At 38.5% G+C, this 16883-nt stretch overlaps 1 protein-coding gene across 1 annotated transcript in view; it reads right to left on the reverse strand.

The window, feature by feature from the left end:
* MYBPC1 (myosin binding protein C1) overlaps positions 1-10668 on the reverse strand; it is a gene marked incomplete at its 5' end in the record, with an annotated part of 76397 nt that extends 65729 nt beyond the window's left edge. The window contains one exon of the mRNA XM_080628573.1: positions 10644-10668. Coding sequence (XP_080484699.1) covers positions 10644-10668 — 25 coding nt within the window. The remainder of the gene's footprint in view (positions 1-10643) is intronic.
* Positions 10669-16883: the final 6215 nt, after the last annotated feature.

Below are 16883 nucleotides of genomic sequence, written 5' to 3' on the forward strand. Positions count from 1 at the left end.
AATTTATGTGCTACAAAATTCAGAGGCTGTAATTTTTTTTGAGTGCCAATATTCTAGTACATGTCAACCAAAGACAATGTGCAATTAAGTCTAGAGAAGAATTAAAAAAACCCCAAACACAACTAGCAATGCAGGAAACCTTTGTATTAGAGTTGCAGCATTGTTGATATCAATCACTAAAAGAATCAGAAGTTACTCTAGATCTCAGAAACTTATTTAAGTACTGACTGTGGGAGTTTTCTTTTTTTGTAAGCTTGTTTGCATATAAATATTTATTGTTGCTCAGATGCCTGCAATTCTGCATTGTATTGAAAAAACTTTGGGAATATTTTACACATGTAGGGAGAGAGGACTTTTCCTGTAGGTAAAAATTTAGGAGATCAAAGGTCCCAGGGGCCTATGGCACTAGGTAAATCTTTGGTGGATCATATTCATGTACATGAAAGTCACATATGCCCTTCTATAAGTGTCAGGCATACGAAATTGCATACGTCCCTCTGTGTAATGCTCTTACTTTTTCTACCTCTTAATCTCATTCCACAGCAGTGAAGATAACTGTGAGAATTGTAAGCCTTTGCTTAAAAAAAAAAAAAAGAAAATTATCACTTAACTTTGCCTTTAGGGAATGTTTGCATGCAGCAGGGTGTTTCCAGACAAACTGGGGATTTGCTTCAGTAAATCAGTAAGTGATATGTATAAAAGAAAGCTCTTACAAAGCATGACAGCAAAATGCATTTGAGATGCTATTGTGAAAAAACAGTCACAGCTCGCTGAATTTACTTTCTCTGCAGCTAAACAAGCTGGTGGGTAAGAGAGAAACCTTCATTGCAAAACATGGAAATGCAAAACAAGGGCAAAGAAAAAGGGGCAGAGGACAGAGGTCAGATTTCCCCTTTATAAATAGGGCTAAGGAAAGCTTAGATGAAAGATTAGTAAGGCTGGAGGGAATGCCATGGAAAAAATGTCATCAGGCATCTGACCCTCTGTGCCTTCACTGAAGTCTGCATTTGTGGAGGAGTGGCAGCCACAGCCTCCATTGGTATTGCAATCCTCTTTGGGTCTAAAATAAGGGTTTTGGCCTAGATACTATGTCCTTATAAAAACAGAAGATACTTAATGTGTTACAGTATGTGTATGTATATCTCTATCTACATGAATATCACAACACGACATTAGCACGAGACCCAGAAGCTATTAGCCAATGAATTACTCCATCTACATGGCATTTTCATGGGACCATTCCTAGATATCTGTAGCCACAGATACTCTCTATATCACCAAGGATAAGTGTTCTCTGTATTTTTTGCTAGGAACAATGCTTTGGTAGTACTGGAAACTAATAAAGCTGTTGAAAAAAGGACAGAAATGCAATGCCATGTACATTCAAGTATGAAAATGTCTTGAAACATTTAATTTCAGGCCAGAAAACAGTGAAAGGCCCTACCACACTAGCACAATCAGCTCAGACTGATAAAAGGAAGTTTTTCTTCCTTCTAGAACAGTCGGAACTGCTTCTAGGGGCAATAATATGTGCATTTCTCTTGTACACTAAAGATATTGCAGCAGAAAGTCATAAAAATGACTCAACATAGCTCAACAGCTATGCTTTACTGCTCTGTCTAGTCTGCTACCACACTAGAGTAGATGAGTATCAAGTAGTAAGACTTAACCCATCAACTGAGTCAGTAAGATTTTCATTTGGGGTGTCTTTCAGTTTTAGCTGCATTTGTATTCAGTTTAATTTCATCTCAACTTCAGGTCTTTGAGAGAAGATAAAATTTGAAATAGGCTTTAAGCATGGTTCCATTCAAGAAAAAAGTAATTGTTTGAGCTGGTTTGTGAGTTGGTTTCGCTCACTCGCTACCTAATGTGTTCTATTCAGTTGGTTCAATAGCAAGAAGTGGAGCAAATGTCTCTGCAATTTATGTCTAAGCACGCATATCTAAGATTAATAAACAGAAAACTGTATAAAAAGGGAATCTTCCTCTATGTCTGTGTATGACTGCAACCTACTTTTGGCATTTATGACCAAAATTAGGAAGTTATTCTGAGCTTGCGAAGTGGTGATCAGTGAGTATTTTAATACAGATCCCTTTCAGTAAGCATTGTTGTACTAGTGAACAACGTTTTCCGACACTCACTAAAACCACCATTTGATCCTACGGAGAATTAAATTAGAGCACAGCTTTTTTTAATGATCACCTGGTCAAAATACCTTGCTGGAGCCATCACATATAAGGACAACTGCCGTAAGGAGTGGATTACACGGTATTTTAAATTAATAATAGGTCCAGGTGATAGCAAATTATGTAAGAAATATTTTGAAATGTCCAGAGAAGGGACAGCAATGACTGTCTCAAACATTTTCCATTACTACAAGATACAGCAGGACTCCTTTCTTGCTGCAGTGTCTGTACACTTTTGGGAATAAGGAGATGGGACGGGGGGAGGCTCTAAATTGTGGAATGAGGGAATGAGTCACTCAGCTATGCTCCCACGTCCTGTCAGTGCATGGAAGTCACATGCAATGGCTGACTTGCAAGTTACCACATTTGTGAGGGTCTTTCCTAAACAACTTTACTCCAGAGCAGAACATGGAGCAATTTTTAGGATGGCGAATTCTTTGAATTTTATAACATTTCTGAGATTGTGCCATATTTGACTTTCTGTTCAGGAGCCCTCTGACAGTACTCCAGGAGGTATAATGTCCTAAATTAACCCCCATCTAGTGCTAACAGAGAGCAGGCCATGCAACATCTCGGTATTGCAACATTTCAGTATTACAGCATCTAACACCACCATAACTGCACCAGAGCCACAGATTATTTTAGCACCTTGAACTGAAAACACACATAACGACACTTGGTCAAGCAGTAGAGGACTGAGGGTGTGATTGGGCTTTTTCAGAGAGGGCATTTTTAAGCTGAGTGTATATAAGGCATCCGGCATTGCTTAGCCTATGTCCAACTGACTGGTCTGTGGACAAGACATTAGCAATATGAACACAGGTAACGGGGATAGGAAGCCAGCCTCAGAGAGACCACTCTGTTTTGTGAATGATGCATTTGTATGGGTTCTGAGAGGTCTCTGAGCAGGAATCTCTGTTTATACTTCTTGAATCCACAGCATCTTTGTGTCCCTACAGCATCTCAGGAAGTGGTGAAGACTGACCAAAACTTTTATGAAAACCTGGTTGCTAGACCGGCTTCCTAGGACATAAAATCCTGTTGGACACAGAACTGGATTTTGACTCTAATTCACTCTCTTCTGCAAGCATCTTCATCTTGGCTGAACCACTTGCTAGTTAGTGTGCTCTAGGGGCTAAAACCACTCCTGACAAATTAGAAAGAATAAATTCCAGAAATATTAATGAAATTCATGGAGACTCCTAAATCTATGAGTGTGTTGTTCAACACATGGTAGAATATTCAGAAACACTTTATTTAATGTAACAAGTGCGTGTTACTCATAGCTACAAATGTCCTTAATGTAACCAGTCATTCATCTCACAGCATGAAGCTGTTGGAGGAAGTGAGAGCAAGCTAGACTAGAAAGGAAGAAGAGGAATTAATATAAATTTGAGCAGGAACGTGACTCTTTGTTTCCTCTCTTTGGTGAAAAAAGGCAATCTAATTTTGAGTTGATTTAAGCACTCAGCCATGAAAGAAAATATATAGACTCCTTCTTACAAAAAATAAAAGAAAGAAAATCAGCTGGAACTCCTAAGTAACAACAACAAAAGACAATAGCAACTTTTCTTTCTATCTATCTATCTATCTATCTATCTATCTATCTTTCTTTATGTATGTATGTATGTATGTATTTATTTATTTATTTTTGTCAGTGCACCCAACAAATTGCAGAAGGGTCCACTCTGCTCAGAAGAATGTATTCCTTCATTTATTGAAGGAGAACATCTGAGTATCACATGCAAATAATGCTGGAGTGGAACTCTTTCCTTGTCTTCTTATAAAAGTACCCATTGCAGAAAATCCTTAAGCACTAATTGAACAACTTACAATGAATAACTCTGCAGCCTTACTGCTAAGGTACTTGGGGAAAAAAAAGGAGACACATGAATGTGTCTACAGTGTAAGCTAGGAGTCCAAGCTACTACTATAATCAATGTGATTGGATTTTTATTCACCATAAAATTGCTGCTTACGGCTCAATTAATTTTCTTAAACATAGGTGATCAGCAACATTCACATGCTCTAGCATATCCTTTTGGTTTCTAGGTGCTACTCCTGGGTGTTGCAGATCTCCCATAGGTTCTGAGTCATATCTGCCATCCCAAAATGGGTATGCTGTGTATCCTTGAGCTTCTCATATGGTAGTAGGCATCTATGTTTAGGCAACTGTTGGCTGGTCAGCTGAGCAGCAGTCCAGGCTCCACTGACTATAGTGACCTGCTGTTCGTGACTCCAGCAGGAACAGGGACACCTAATGCCCTTGCACCCACTTCCATTTGAATATCTGGTTCCTAAACCACACGTAGTCTGTGCAGTGTAAAGACTATTAGGATCTTCGTACAGTTGCAAACTTAACATCTTCAATGAACTAAGATGGACATTCATGTAACATCAGTCATCTATTCCCTAAATAAAACACCAACACCACTTCAAAGAAAAATAATAAAATCTGCCAGTGGTCATAAAATGCAATCAAACTCTCCTAGTGAATGATAGAAAAATGGTTTGAAATATTGGTTCCCTAATAGCCTTTTTTCTGAGACTTCAGAAGTAGAACTTCAGTTGTGACTGAGAGCAGAGAGAGGGGGAGGGCTAGGTGAGAAAAGAAAGAGCTGTTTCTCAGCCACAGAGTTGCTCAGACTCAAGAGAGAAAGCTGTTTCCAGTGGGACTGAGAAAATAAATTACAACGGAAGTTAATTATTCTATCCACTGCTTTCTCATTTATTTTACAGATTTTTACATTCAGTGCAAAGCCACATCAATGTCTGGATAATAACAACCTTTTTTTCCTCACTCTAGAGCAATTATTAAATTACAACCTCTAAGTTAGCGGGTTCTCTGCATTTTCACTGATTGATGAGTCTGGCACTTGTTCCTACCTCAAGGGAAATTTCCCCGGATAATTTATTTTCAAACTTGATTTGCTCTTCCACTTCAAGGAACCCTCTGAATGTCCCATTATGAAACATGAAATGTGTTGTAGAACATATATTCCAACGAACGTTAATGTGTGTGGTGGCAGCTACTAGTGGTTTAATAACTGAAGTCTCTCTGCTATTTTTTTGTTATGTGACCATGGAACTTGCCATCTTGTCTAGTAGATCCCTGAAAATAATACAAAGAAACTCATCCAGTTTTTCATGGAATTGAAGGGTACTGTTCTTTCTTTTAAGCTCTCTTAAAGTGATATATTTAGGAGGTATGAAGGGAAAGAACTGGGCAGTCCTTTATTTATCTTCCCAACAGGTGCAGCATACGGAGGCACAAAGGCAGCATTTGCTAATTTCAGTTTTGCCAAGTACAAAGCACTCTCTGGTCTGCTGAAAGACTGTTCCTTACTTTCCTCCTAAACTCAGTGGGTTTTTTTATTTTAGAGTGACAATATTAAATATTTTTCCTGTGCATAGATGCATTGTGTTTTGCACAGGGTGGATGAGCTTTTCAACTCATGTAAGAACAACAGTAAACCAGATCAATCTTGTATTATCCTCATACACTAACATTAACATAAAATCAATGCATTGTATAAGCAAAAAAATCAATGTATTTCCTTCAATTTACATGATAATAAAGCAAAACATATAAACTCAAAAATAAATCCAGTTTGGGGATTTTTCTTTGCCGATGCAGGTTTTTTTCAATCAGATTAATCTGACTGGAAAAGTAGTCTTAAACCTAGGAGTAGTGGAGGCAGAAGACCAAAAAATAAATCTGAGATGCTCTGGTATCTCAGAAGGAAGTGTGGGAGCGACACTTGGAAATTAGGAATGGGAGGGCAAAGACAGTCTAAGAACAACTCAATTCCCAGGGTGCAACAAGATCTGTGCAGGAGGACAGTGCTCTGTGGGGCTCAGGGTGGAAACACGGCCCACTCTTACAGATCTAATTACAACACTTAGGCGTAAGTTTGCTTCCCATTTGTGAGGGCTTTAAATTTATTAGCTACAGGTGATGAAGAGAAACTTTCTAAAGAATTGAGAGGGAAAATAAGATGAGGGGTTAGGGTTTCCTCTTTCCCTCATCCACCAAACCCCATCTACCTGTGACTTTAATACAGTGCTTATAAATGATATATATGGGCCTGACTTTGAGTGTGATTTGGCTCCAGGACCGAAGGTAGTTAGAAATAATGGGAATGCATTTTACAGTCAGTCCTGCAGAGGGGTGATGATGGTGGCAGAAGATGGATGTCCGTATGCTTTCTTTTCCCTCACTGAAGCATGTATCCATGCAGCAAGAGCAGCAGCAGCTGCACTACCCAGTTTGGTGCCATCATAAAACAATTATATAGGTCCAGCCTTCTGCAGGGAAAGCACTAAGCAATGTTACATGATGTTCACATGCTGGGTTCTTGAATTTTTAGGAAAACTTTCCATCAGCAGTGTTAATTTTGACACAAGCCAAATTCCCAGAGTGAAGCAGAATTTCCTTTTAACTTATTTTTCACCTCTGAAAAGTGGTCTGGCCTTGAAAATATGTTATGAAAGGAAATCTGACTTTAATTAACTCTTATCCTACCTTAATACTGAGATTGATTTCCCACTGGAATGCTGCTCTATATGTCTATGATTTACATGATCTACATGATTTATATGACTACCTCACTTGTTTGACAGTGCCTATTATACTGATACACCAGACTGTGGTATTGTTTTAAATATTATACATATAATACAAATATAATTATAGAAGAATCTTTCAATAAAACAAAACCAGTCATGTTTAAAAGCCAGTAGAAGTAAAGGCTGTTTCAACTGGACTTCTTCAGAAAGAACAGCGCTACCCTATCTCCAAAGCAGTCTCTACTGATATGTCTCTTTACCTCCTTTCACAAATTGCTTCACGTTTTAAAGATTGTTCTTCTAACAGACAATAAATACACATAGTTTTCTTTACAACTTTAATATCTATGCTGTTTATAGATAGAAAAAGTTTTACTAAAATACTACCTAAAGTAGACACACTGATCTTTAATTTTGATTCTCTGCCAATATGTGGAAACTCTAGGCAGTATTCATGCAAAGCCTGCAAACCCTTAGAAAACAAAGTTGGCAGACAGTTGATAAATGCTTTGGCTTAGAAATTGGAATGGTCACTTAACTCGTGGCCATGAGTTATTTCCTAGATTGGGGAGAATAAATGAGGCAAATTTACAGAGCTGCCTACTGGAGACTGACTTGCACCTGTCCCTGTGGGATGATGCCCACACATAGTTTGAAACCATTGCTCTTGGGAGACTTGGCAGTTTTACAAAAGCATATCCAAATACCATGTTCTGTGACAGTTTAAGAGGGCACCTAATTAATGGACAGCTCTTATTATGAATATTGGTTAAAGGAAAGGGGCGAGAGGAAAGATCGACTGAGTGCTTACGATAAATCACAGGAAGTAATTATATGAGGGAGGGTTATTTTATTAGTCACTAGGAAAACTGAAGGCTGTTAAATTTAAATGCACTGGTAAAGGTCTTTCTTTGGCATCACAGTCCTATCCTAGTAATCCGCTGGGATCAGTTAATCCATTGATGTAAACTTCACCTTTTGAATATGAAATTTTGAACAGGCTAACAAAAAACAATCTTAAAATGGCATGACCATATACTCCAAAGAAGCCACAGCTGATTAAAACATAGGACTTCAACATTTTAACAGTACAGTAAAGGCCTTATATCATTAGTCATTTTCTACAAGCCTCTTTCTACAGTAAGAAATTTCACCAGGCTGAAGTGCTCCAGCAATCTTCTCTAAGCTGAATGGTGTGTTTAATTTGGTGATCCTGTTTGTTAAAAGTGCACTGTGAGGCTACACTCTCACCAAGGCAGGAAATGTCTCACTTTGGTAATGTAATAATCTCAAAATAGCTCAAAGAGCATTTGGCCTGAAAAAAGACCTGGGAGCTTGCTACAGCACTGCCTCTGAAAAATCTCGCTATGCAATTCAGACACGGCTGTGACAAAAAAAAATTGCAAAGCTGAGATTTACTTAACATTCAAGTGTTAGTCAGCTTCTGATTTCTCAGCTGCTTGCTCTTGCATGCTGTTTTTAACTGGCAGGACCTATGAGAATAAGGAGCATGGGATCATTCATATAGGTTACTCCTTTTGGAAATGTCAGAAGAATACTGCTTAGGTGCTCCTATAATGCAGAAACCCTTAGCCTCTGTTTGCCTGCTATTGTAGTCTGCCAACAAGTTCCCCAAAGGTTTCTCAGTGTCTTCTCAGTGATAACTTCCAGAATGTAGTCAGTCCAAGATTCACCATTAATTAGTTACCTTCTATCCTTCTTACCTAGGAAATTACCTTGAGAATGGGCATTTGATGGACATAATGATAGAGCTAGTATGACTAGTAGAAATGGTATTGTACTATTATTGATACAGAATACTCCTGCCGCTAATATAGTAAGTACTTGCACTTACTATACAAGTACCGCTACCAATTTAGGTCAGTTCTTGAAAAATCTTTAAGAAGCAGCTAACATCTTAAGTACAAGATAGACCTATTTTCACCCTGATCTACTAGCTACAAATAAGCTGGGTGCAACGAGGAATGACCAACTTGTGTGTATCACTTTTCCAGAGCTCATTACTACTTGTGAAACCCCACTCTATCAGGACAGAAGGTTTCAATATTTTTTATGTTCCTGAATACTGACTCATCAAAAATCATATTTATTCTACTGTCAATATAATGTTTTTCAGGGTTGCTGAACTTATTTTGTAACACAACCACAGAGCTGCATTTGTAATCACTGCATTGTAAGAACATCTTTGAAACAATCTAGTCTTAGACAGAATAATATCCTTTAGAAATGTGACCATCCTAACAAATTTTCTCCAAAGCATGCATCTTTTGAAAGTGCAGAAATACTTTAGGCTTTGGCAGCCACAGAATGCATTCTGATTAAACTGTGTAATATCCAGTCAACTAACAGATCAAATAAAAAGGACACTTAATACATGTGTAAATCACTTGAATTACAAATAAGACACTCTAGAAGGGGCTTGGCTCTAGATTTGATATAGAGGATTAGGCTCTTGTATTAATACGTGCACTTGGTGTAGCTATTTTAAGAAGGATACTTCATCCATCATTGTCCTCGAGCACTAAGGAGGGCTGGTAAGGTAAAATGATCACGTTGGTCTGTCAACACAACTTGCTTGACACTCAATTGTCCAAAAAGTTTAGTTTTCATATATCCCCCAACTCAGTAAGGTGCTGGAACTGCATAATGCTCCTGATTGACAGCTACTTTTCTCTTGCCTTTCACAAAACATTTCAAAAGACTTTTAAAATAAAGCAAATGCTATTGATAGGTCAGTGTTAAATCAAATGTACTCATTCAAACTACACACATGTGCCTATCAGATATTTCAGAATTGATGGGAAATAAATGCTATTTAATGACTTCCATGCTTTCCACAGGTTATCTTTAAGATTAAACTCAGGTTTTCCTCTGAGAATGCATTAGAGAACCTGTCTGTATACCTCTTGTTTGCCAACAATTGCAAAGCTCATACAGTTTGCACATTTATGGCTTTGCAGAATCTATGTATATTGTCAATGTTGAATGGTAATAATAAAAAAATTCTTAATAAAATGTCTAAATTTGAAAGAAAAATAAAAGAAGGGCTGTAGAAATATGTAACTATAAGAAGCTTCTTTAGCTTAAATTTTCAAATTGGTAAAAAATAAATGCTAGCTTTAAAAAAGCTATGAAGTAATAGACACTGAAAATTTTATTCCTGTTTGAGCAGCCTCCAATGGACAATTCTGTCTCACTAGCAGACTACATACTCAATTTCTTTGCTATGAACTTAATAGTACCATGAAAGACAGTATTACTGTCTTTAACTATCCTTCTGAAACATAATGATTTCTGTAGTGTGGCAAAGTGTATTATTCCAGTTCGACCTGTACAGAAAAACTACGTTCTACACTTATGCATTAGACTTATAGAATGTATTTTAATCAGAACCTTAAACCTGTTTTATGAACACATCCTTTCTATTCAATAACTTAAAAAACTTCATTAAAAGCATATCAACATGCTGACTTTTTAAACCAAAAGAAATGTTTATTCCTTTATTTCCGGAATCTAGACATCTTAGCCATAGAGAAATCAGTAATAGCACTACGAAAACCCTGCAGTCTTTAAAAAGTGAATACAGCATTTACCCAATAAAGTAATTTCTAAATATCTCTGCAAAGCCATTTTTTATTGCCTAAAATAGTTGGAGGCTGAAACAGTGTCATGCTATACCTCTACCCAAAAGTAATGTTTTAGTTTAAAGGATCAGTGATCTGCAATGACATTATGATGTTACACAGCTATCACTCTTAGATATTATTTGTTGCTGAAATGCAGTCTGAAAGGTGTGAAAAGTTATGAATATGTGTATTCATAATTCCTGTAATTAAGAAACATTCAGGTAATATTTGTTATGCTTACCATCTTTCTTGGTGGGTTCCGGCATTGTTACAAGATTTCTTTATTCCCAGTGAATTTCAGCCTTTCAGATGCAGTAAGTAGTAGCCCCAAGTCCAGCTGAGAGAGTATGCAGATCAGTATGACAAGCAGAGGGTAAGAAGAATTCCTCTGCTTTATATACTGCAACTGAAATATCAGTCAAAGTAGCACCTCCTCTCTTTTCAATGCAAACACTTTGAAAACTGATAGATATGGGAACCCCTCTCACATCTGTTGTCTGCTGCCTCTGCTCCCTTGGCTTTTGGAAGGAATCTCTGCATTGCATGGGGCTGATGAGAACATCTATAACTTTCTAAATTCAGCCACACTGCTTGCTCTCCCGTCTCTCTCTGTAACATGCAGACATGCATACACACGTAGATGGAGTTTAAAAAAGTGACTGCCTCACTGTTAAAGAGCCCCTCCCACCTGCAGAACTTATAGGAACTACCTGTATAATTTTACAGCTTTTCAAATAACATAAAAGGGACAAATAAGCAGAGATAGTATGCCTACTGTGAAACTTCATTTCCTTCCTTTAAGAGAAAGTGGTATGCACAGATGGAATGAGGAGTATTTTGCAGTGTTAATGAAGAAAAAAAGATTATTGTGTTTCTGTTTGGAGCAGTAGAGGTTCTCCATCTCTCCCTTCTGTTTACATTTGCTACACTTTCTTGGGTTCTTTTCCTGAAGCCATCCTCATTTTGGCTTTGGTAAAGACTATAGTGTTTCTTTCAGCATTGCTACCCCATTAACTGGAGAGTTCACTGCTGAGAGATGAGATATTCTCTTTTCCAGTCATCCAGGAGATGCAACACTCCTTGCCTTTGCCAAACCAGGAAACCAGACAGAAGGAATGGAAATCCTATCTGTAGCACACACCCCAAGCCACTAAACTAAGCCACTGGGCTGCTCTCTTAAACTCCTACTTACACTATGAATAGGTAGGCAATAGTAATGCAGGACAACTTAATCAGGGGGTACTAGGGGTTATTTTTTTTATGCCCTTTTAGGATTTTGAAGCAAAACTGTAGTGATGGGTGCAATAGCTGAAGTGTTCCTCAAGGATTTCACTCTATCAAAACACGTTCATATCAATATCACATACCAATACGAATTTGGTTACTTAGACAGATTTCTCAGTGTCTAAATGCACCCAAATGTAATGAAAAACATATTTTATGTCTTTGAATAGGAGTTAGAGACAGAATAGTGTTAATGTGCCTGTATATCCTGTAGCTAATGCATGATTGTTTCCTCTATACTCTATTGTTTTCTGTCTATTTAACCATTTTACAGACATCTTATAAGGAATGGACATTTAAGTACTTTTTATAAGAGGCCAGACTGTCATCTGCTTTTTCTGCTCTACTCATTGTGGTATTTTATTATTTGACTGATCCATGTGCCTATAAAATACAGAGAAAAGCAAGATCCCTGTCTACAAGAACCTAAACAAGGAATATTGAAACTGTTTTCCTCTTTTGTTTCATATCACTAACTAGGTAACCTCCTTATATCACTGAAATAATTCCTGTCATTGGAAAGCAAATAGAGCACTATCCTAAATAAGTAACAGGATTTTGTCCCTCTGTATATGCGTGATGGTACTGTGGAACTGGTGCATGGACAGACTTAACAACATTGCAGACATTATTTTTTCTTGTTCTCCTTTCTTCTGCTCAGATCTGGGAACCAAAGACTGTGATGGCTGGAACCAGAGTGGGATGAAGAGCAACTGCTGATTCTCTTCAGCGTAGTGTTTCCTTAGTAGCCTCTTTTAAGATGTGAAGACAGTTTGCATTGCATTTCACCCATCATATGCCAAGAGGTGCTGAGAACCACATGTCTGGAGATTCCTGTTAATACAAACAGGATTAAATACAGTTACACAGTCGAGCACTGGATGGGTGAAAGAGGACCTCCATCTCAATCTCACAGTCAGAAGGTATTGGAGACCAGTGCTTATTCTTATAGCCTTAAAGGGTTTCCTCTACAGGAAAAGGAAGAAGGATATTCAAGAGGACAATTTAATTCATAGAGTACCTTTGTACTAATAAATTAATTAGTACTGAGACCACTCCCTGGCCCAGAGACCAAGTGAAAGTTTGTGGCTCTCAGGTGCACAACAAAACTCCTTCTCTGCCCCAGAACCTGGAGATTGCAGCCAAAACGTACACAGGAAACGGTTGCTGGCATGGTGGAGCAACCTATGGTTGCTGGCATAGGTTGGAGAGTGCTTGCTATCCTGAGCCAAAATGGCACCAGAGAGCATGCTAACTATCCCCCAGTGTGGATAACCACAAGACCACACCTGAACCCATGCCCCAGCCCCGCTTTATTGACAGGCATAGACATAGATAGAAAAACTAAATTGGAACTATAACCTCCGTTTAGGCAGCAAGGGAAGAAGATAGGCTATGGAAAGAAAAGATTAAATATTATGCCTTTATAGCGTATGAAAAGATGTGTGTTTCTAGAGGTCTCTCTTTTGTAAAGGCCAGTTGAGAGTGCAAGCAAAAGGCTCTTCAACTGTGTGAAAAAAATTGAAATTGGGGAGTAACAACCATCTGCAAATTTGTTCATCCTTTCACTCTTTCATAACCTTACATTATACTTGTATAACTCATTGCATTTCATTTTACATTGTCTTTTACTCTGGTAAAAAATTCCAGTGTTGCGACTTTAGTGTAATTTTTAATAGTATTATAGAAGATGCTCCTGGGGTATATTTAGACCATGATATCTCAGTGTACCTTAACATTAACAATGACAAGGAAAGCTGTTTAATTCCTAAGAAAGCAAGCCATATTTTATTTATTTCTGTCTACTTCCCAGATGAGTCCATGCCTTAAGCACCTGTAGATACTTCATACTCCCGTCTAAGTCAACCTAGTCATTTCAGTTTATTTTTCTTCCTGCATAAATGCTGTCACAATGTTGACCCCATCTTGCTTGTGCTATAGCACTTATTCGTATTTTGGTACTATCGGATAGATGTCATTCAGAGCTTGCCTTCTTATACTTCTCCACTTTGGCAGACTGCATGGTAGTCACCAAACTCGCCTGCTTCCCTGTATGTGTCAGTCGCTCGGCTGATTGTATTGCAACTCATCTTGTGAAGGATCTAAGCCAGAAGAGGAAGCATTTAGCTCCTCTGTGCTGAACGCACAACTCCTGCACAAGTGAAAGAACCACAAACCGCCTTCTCACTCAGCCACCAACCTACTTATCAAATGACAGAGCCAGACCCTTCAAAGTAATCATGAGGTGGAAAAAGCTGAGTTCCACCTTTTTAACCCACCTCCTGTGCCTCAGTAGATAGAACTAGAGCCTGTGTCATCCTTTCATTACCCTGCACCATTGCTAAAAGTAATTTGCACAGGCTGCCTCAAGTCTCTGGATGGAAACATCCCATCTCATATCCTCCTGCAGTAAGTTGGCTTGTGACCTTGTATTTTGCCCTTCCATAAAGCGAATGTCTTCTGACCACAATTTATCCTCCTTGCAGTATGACTTTGTGTACCACTATAAGCCCTCTTCTCAGCCACCTCAGGGGCCAAATATGCTAGGCTTTTTGAGCCTTCCCCTTCCATGGCTGCCCCAATTAATCTTCCATGGTCTCTTTCCAGAACATGAGAATCCTATTTTAACTCTGTTCAGCTCCTTGAGCAGTTTCCAAACAGCAGCTAACCAAGGCGTCAGATAATTAAATCATTGTCTCTCATCTGTTTTTAATAAATTCCCTTGGTCAAATATCCAAAGCCCTGATTTGCTCTTGCAGCTGCTAGATCTGCATCCATAACTTCATATTTGCTGCTATTCCTAGGACTGAACTCTCTAACTTACTTCAATCTCTATTCTAGTAAGTCACTCCCTGTTTGCTACCAGAGAAAAATCTTTGTCTTGTCACAAAGCCAAAGGATCAAGACATTCCCCAAAGACATCAGAGACAAATCTTTAAACTATTTAACCAAACAACACCTTTAGTGGTATAGAATCATAGAATAGTTAGGGTTGGAAAGGACCTTAAGATCATCTAGTTCCAACCCCCGTGCCATGGGCAGGGACACCTCACACTAAACCATGCCACCCAAGGCCTCATCCAACCTGGCCTTAGGTAGTCCTGTGAAGATCAGGGAGTTGGACTTGATGATCCTGATGGGGCAATTCCAACGAGAAATATTCTATGATTCTATTTAAATATTTTCCGCTAAAAGGTTTTACTGGTATTGAGAAAACCTGATCAATAGCAATAGGAATGCTGGGTGGAAACAATCAGTTTAGATGAGAATGGGAAAGGATTCCTAGTCTACACAGGACAAAATCTGGAAATAACACACAAAATGCTGGTGTGTCTATGTGTTTTCATTAAAATATAAACAGCATCTTAGTTTTGTGCTAATAAAGAATCCCAAGTTTTAAAATGTTACATAACAGAAATACATTTTTCACCAGTTTTAATATTTGGAGCTTTGGAGCCTCTGGGAAACAGTTATTTACTGAGCCCAAGGATGGAGGATAAGAAGCAGCAGCAGATGGAGTCTTTCTTCCTGTCAGGAGGAACCCATAAACACATTTCTCCAGAAGGTCTCTGGAATGAGGTTTGATAGTGCTCAAGCCTCATTCAAGTCCCAAGTCCCCTCCCACCAGGCACAAGGCCTGAAAATCCTGTTCTCCTTGTCAACAGTAGAATCACATCATGGTGATGTGACTTTGTGTGCGAATTTTGACTTTGCCACATGCTCTATTTACAATAGAATATTATAGATTTTGGTTAATTTATTTCTTTTGATATCACTGATAATCCACAGAGCATTTTTTTCTTTTCTTCCAATAAAAATAACAAGTCAGTTATTTCAATTTCTACCATGCTGGCTGGTGGAAGACTCAAAAAATACAACCAAAAACCGCACTACTTCTAGTTTTGCAAGAGAGGGAATTACCGCAGCTTGGAAGAAGTCTGCATCTCAGAGTACCTGTTACTTTTTAAGTCCCCATCTAATTTGTGAAGGCAGTCCTTTTTGTTTAACAATTTTCCTGAATGTATTAGTGTTGATGGAAGACACCTGCATTTACCTGGCCAGCTCAGTTTAATCACGGCCTTGCACCGCAGACCTGCCAGGAAAAAAGACTTTCCTATTCTGTCACGCATTCTGTTTTCCTGCCATGTAAATGAGACATGACCTTGATTGAGAAGTGATGAGAAATACTTTTTGTATAGATGTAGCATCCACAAATGGGGTCTTACGACATGTAGCAAGACAACGGAAGATTAGACTTTAAAGCCTAGACTGCATTTTTTTCCCAAGGGAGTCAGCTTGGAGACACTTTAAGGCATGTACAAGATGTCATTGACAGATAAACACCACTTGTCAGCTTTACCTTCTGCCTTACAATGGCCCAAAGGGTGACATTACTGTGTAAGCAACACATGCACCATGGTGTCCTATAGCAGTCAGGGTGTTTCCTTTCTGACAGTAAATTCCAGTGCACTGAGGCACTCAGCACCGAAGTCAAGAGCTAGTCCCTAGGTCAGAGCAGCAGGCAAAAAGGCAGGAAGAGGGAGAGCAGCTTCTTTCTGCTGACTGCTTAGCTGAATCAGTCAGAAAAGAAAGCAAAGTGGTAGGAATTTTGCCACTGACCAGGGCCAGAGCTTATTTCACTCTGCTTATAAGGAGAAATTTGAAAGAGGACCCTCTAGGCAGAAGAGGAGAGACATTTCCTCTTACAGAGTAAGCATGTGATTTGCCCCAGCAGATTATAGTGTATCATGCTGGAATGGTATCTACAGCACTGGCCAGTGAGGCTCGAGATGAGCAAAACAACCCTTCATCATTATAAATCTATGTCTCTGATCCAGGTTCTATCTCAGAATTGCAATTTTTGTGTTTTCTGATGTAAATATAACATTTCACCTTTGAATGAATTTGATTAATTTTAAATCATTCTCACTACATTTGATCTCTCTTATTACAAGTCTGCAGAATTTCAAAAGCTTGCCTGTAGAAATTTAACCCTGGAAATTCCTGAAATACAGCACTATCCCAGCAATAACACAGATTTTCCCAAATTATTTTTTCCAAGTCTGCTTCCCTACTGGTTACAATTATCATGTTCCAGTGTCAAAATTCTGCAGGTACCTCTTGTATTCAAAGATGCATTATGGGAAATGATAGCACAGAGGATTCCAAGCAACCTGGATTAACATTTCTGACACAA

Source organism: Psittacula echo (assembly GCF_963264785.1).
Source record: "Psittacula echo genome assembly, chromosome: 1".
Classification (NCBI taxonomy): Eukaryota; Metazoa; Chordata; class Aves; order Psittaciformes; family Psittacidae; genus Psittacula; species Psittacula echo.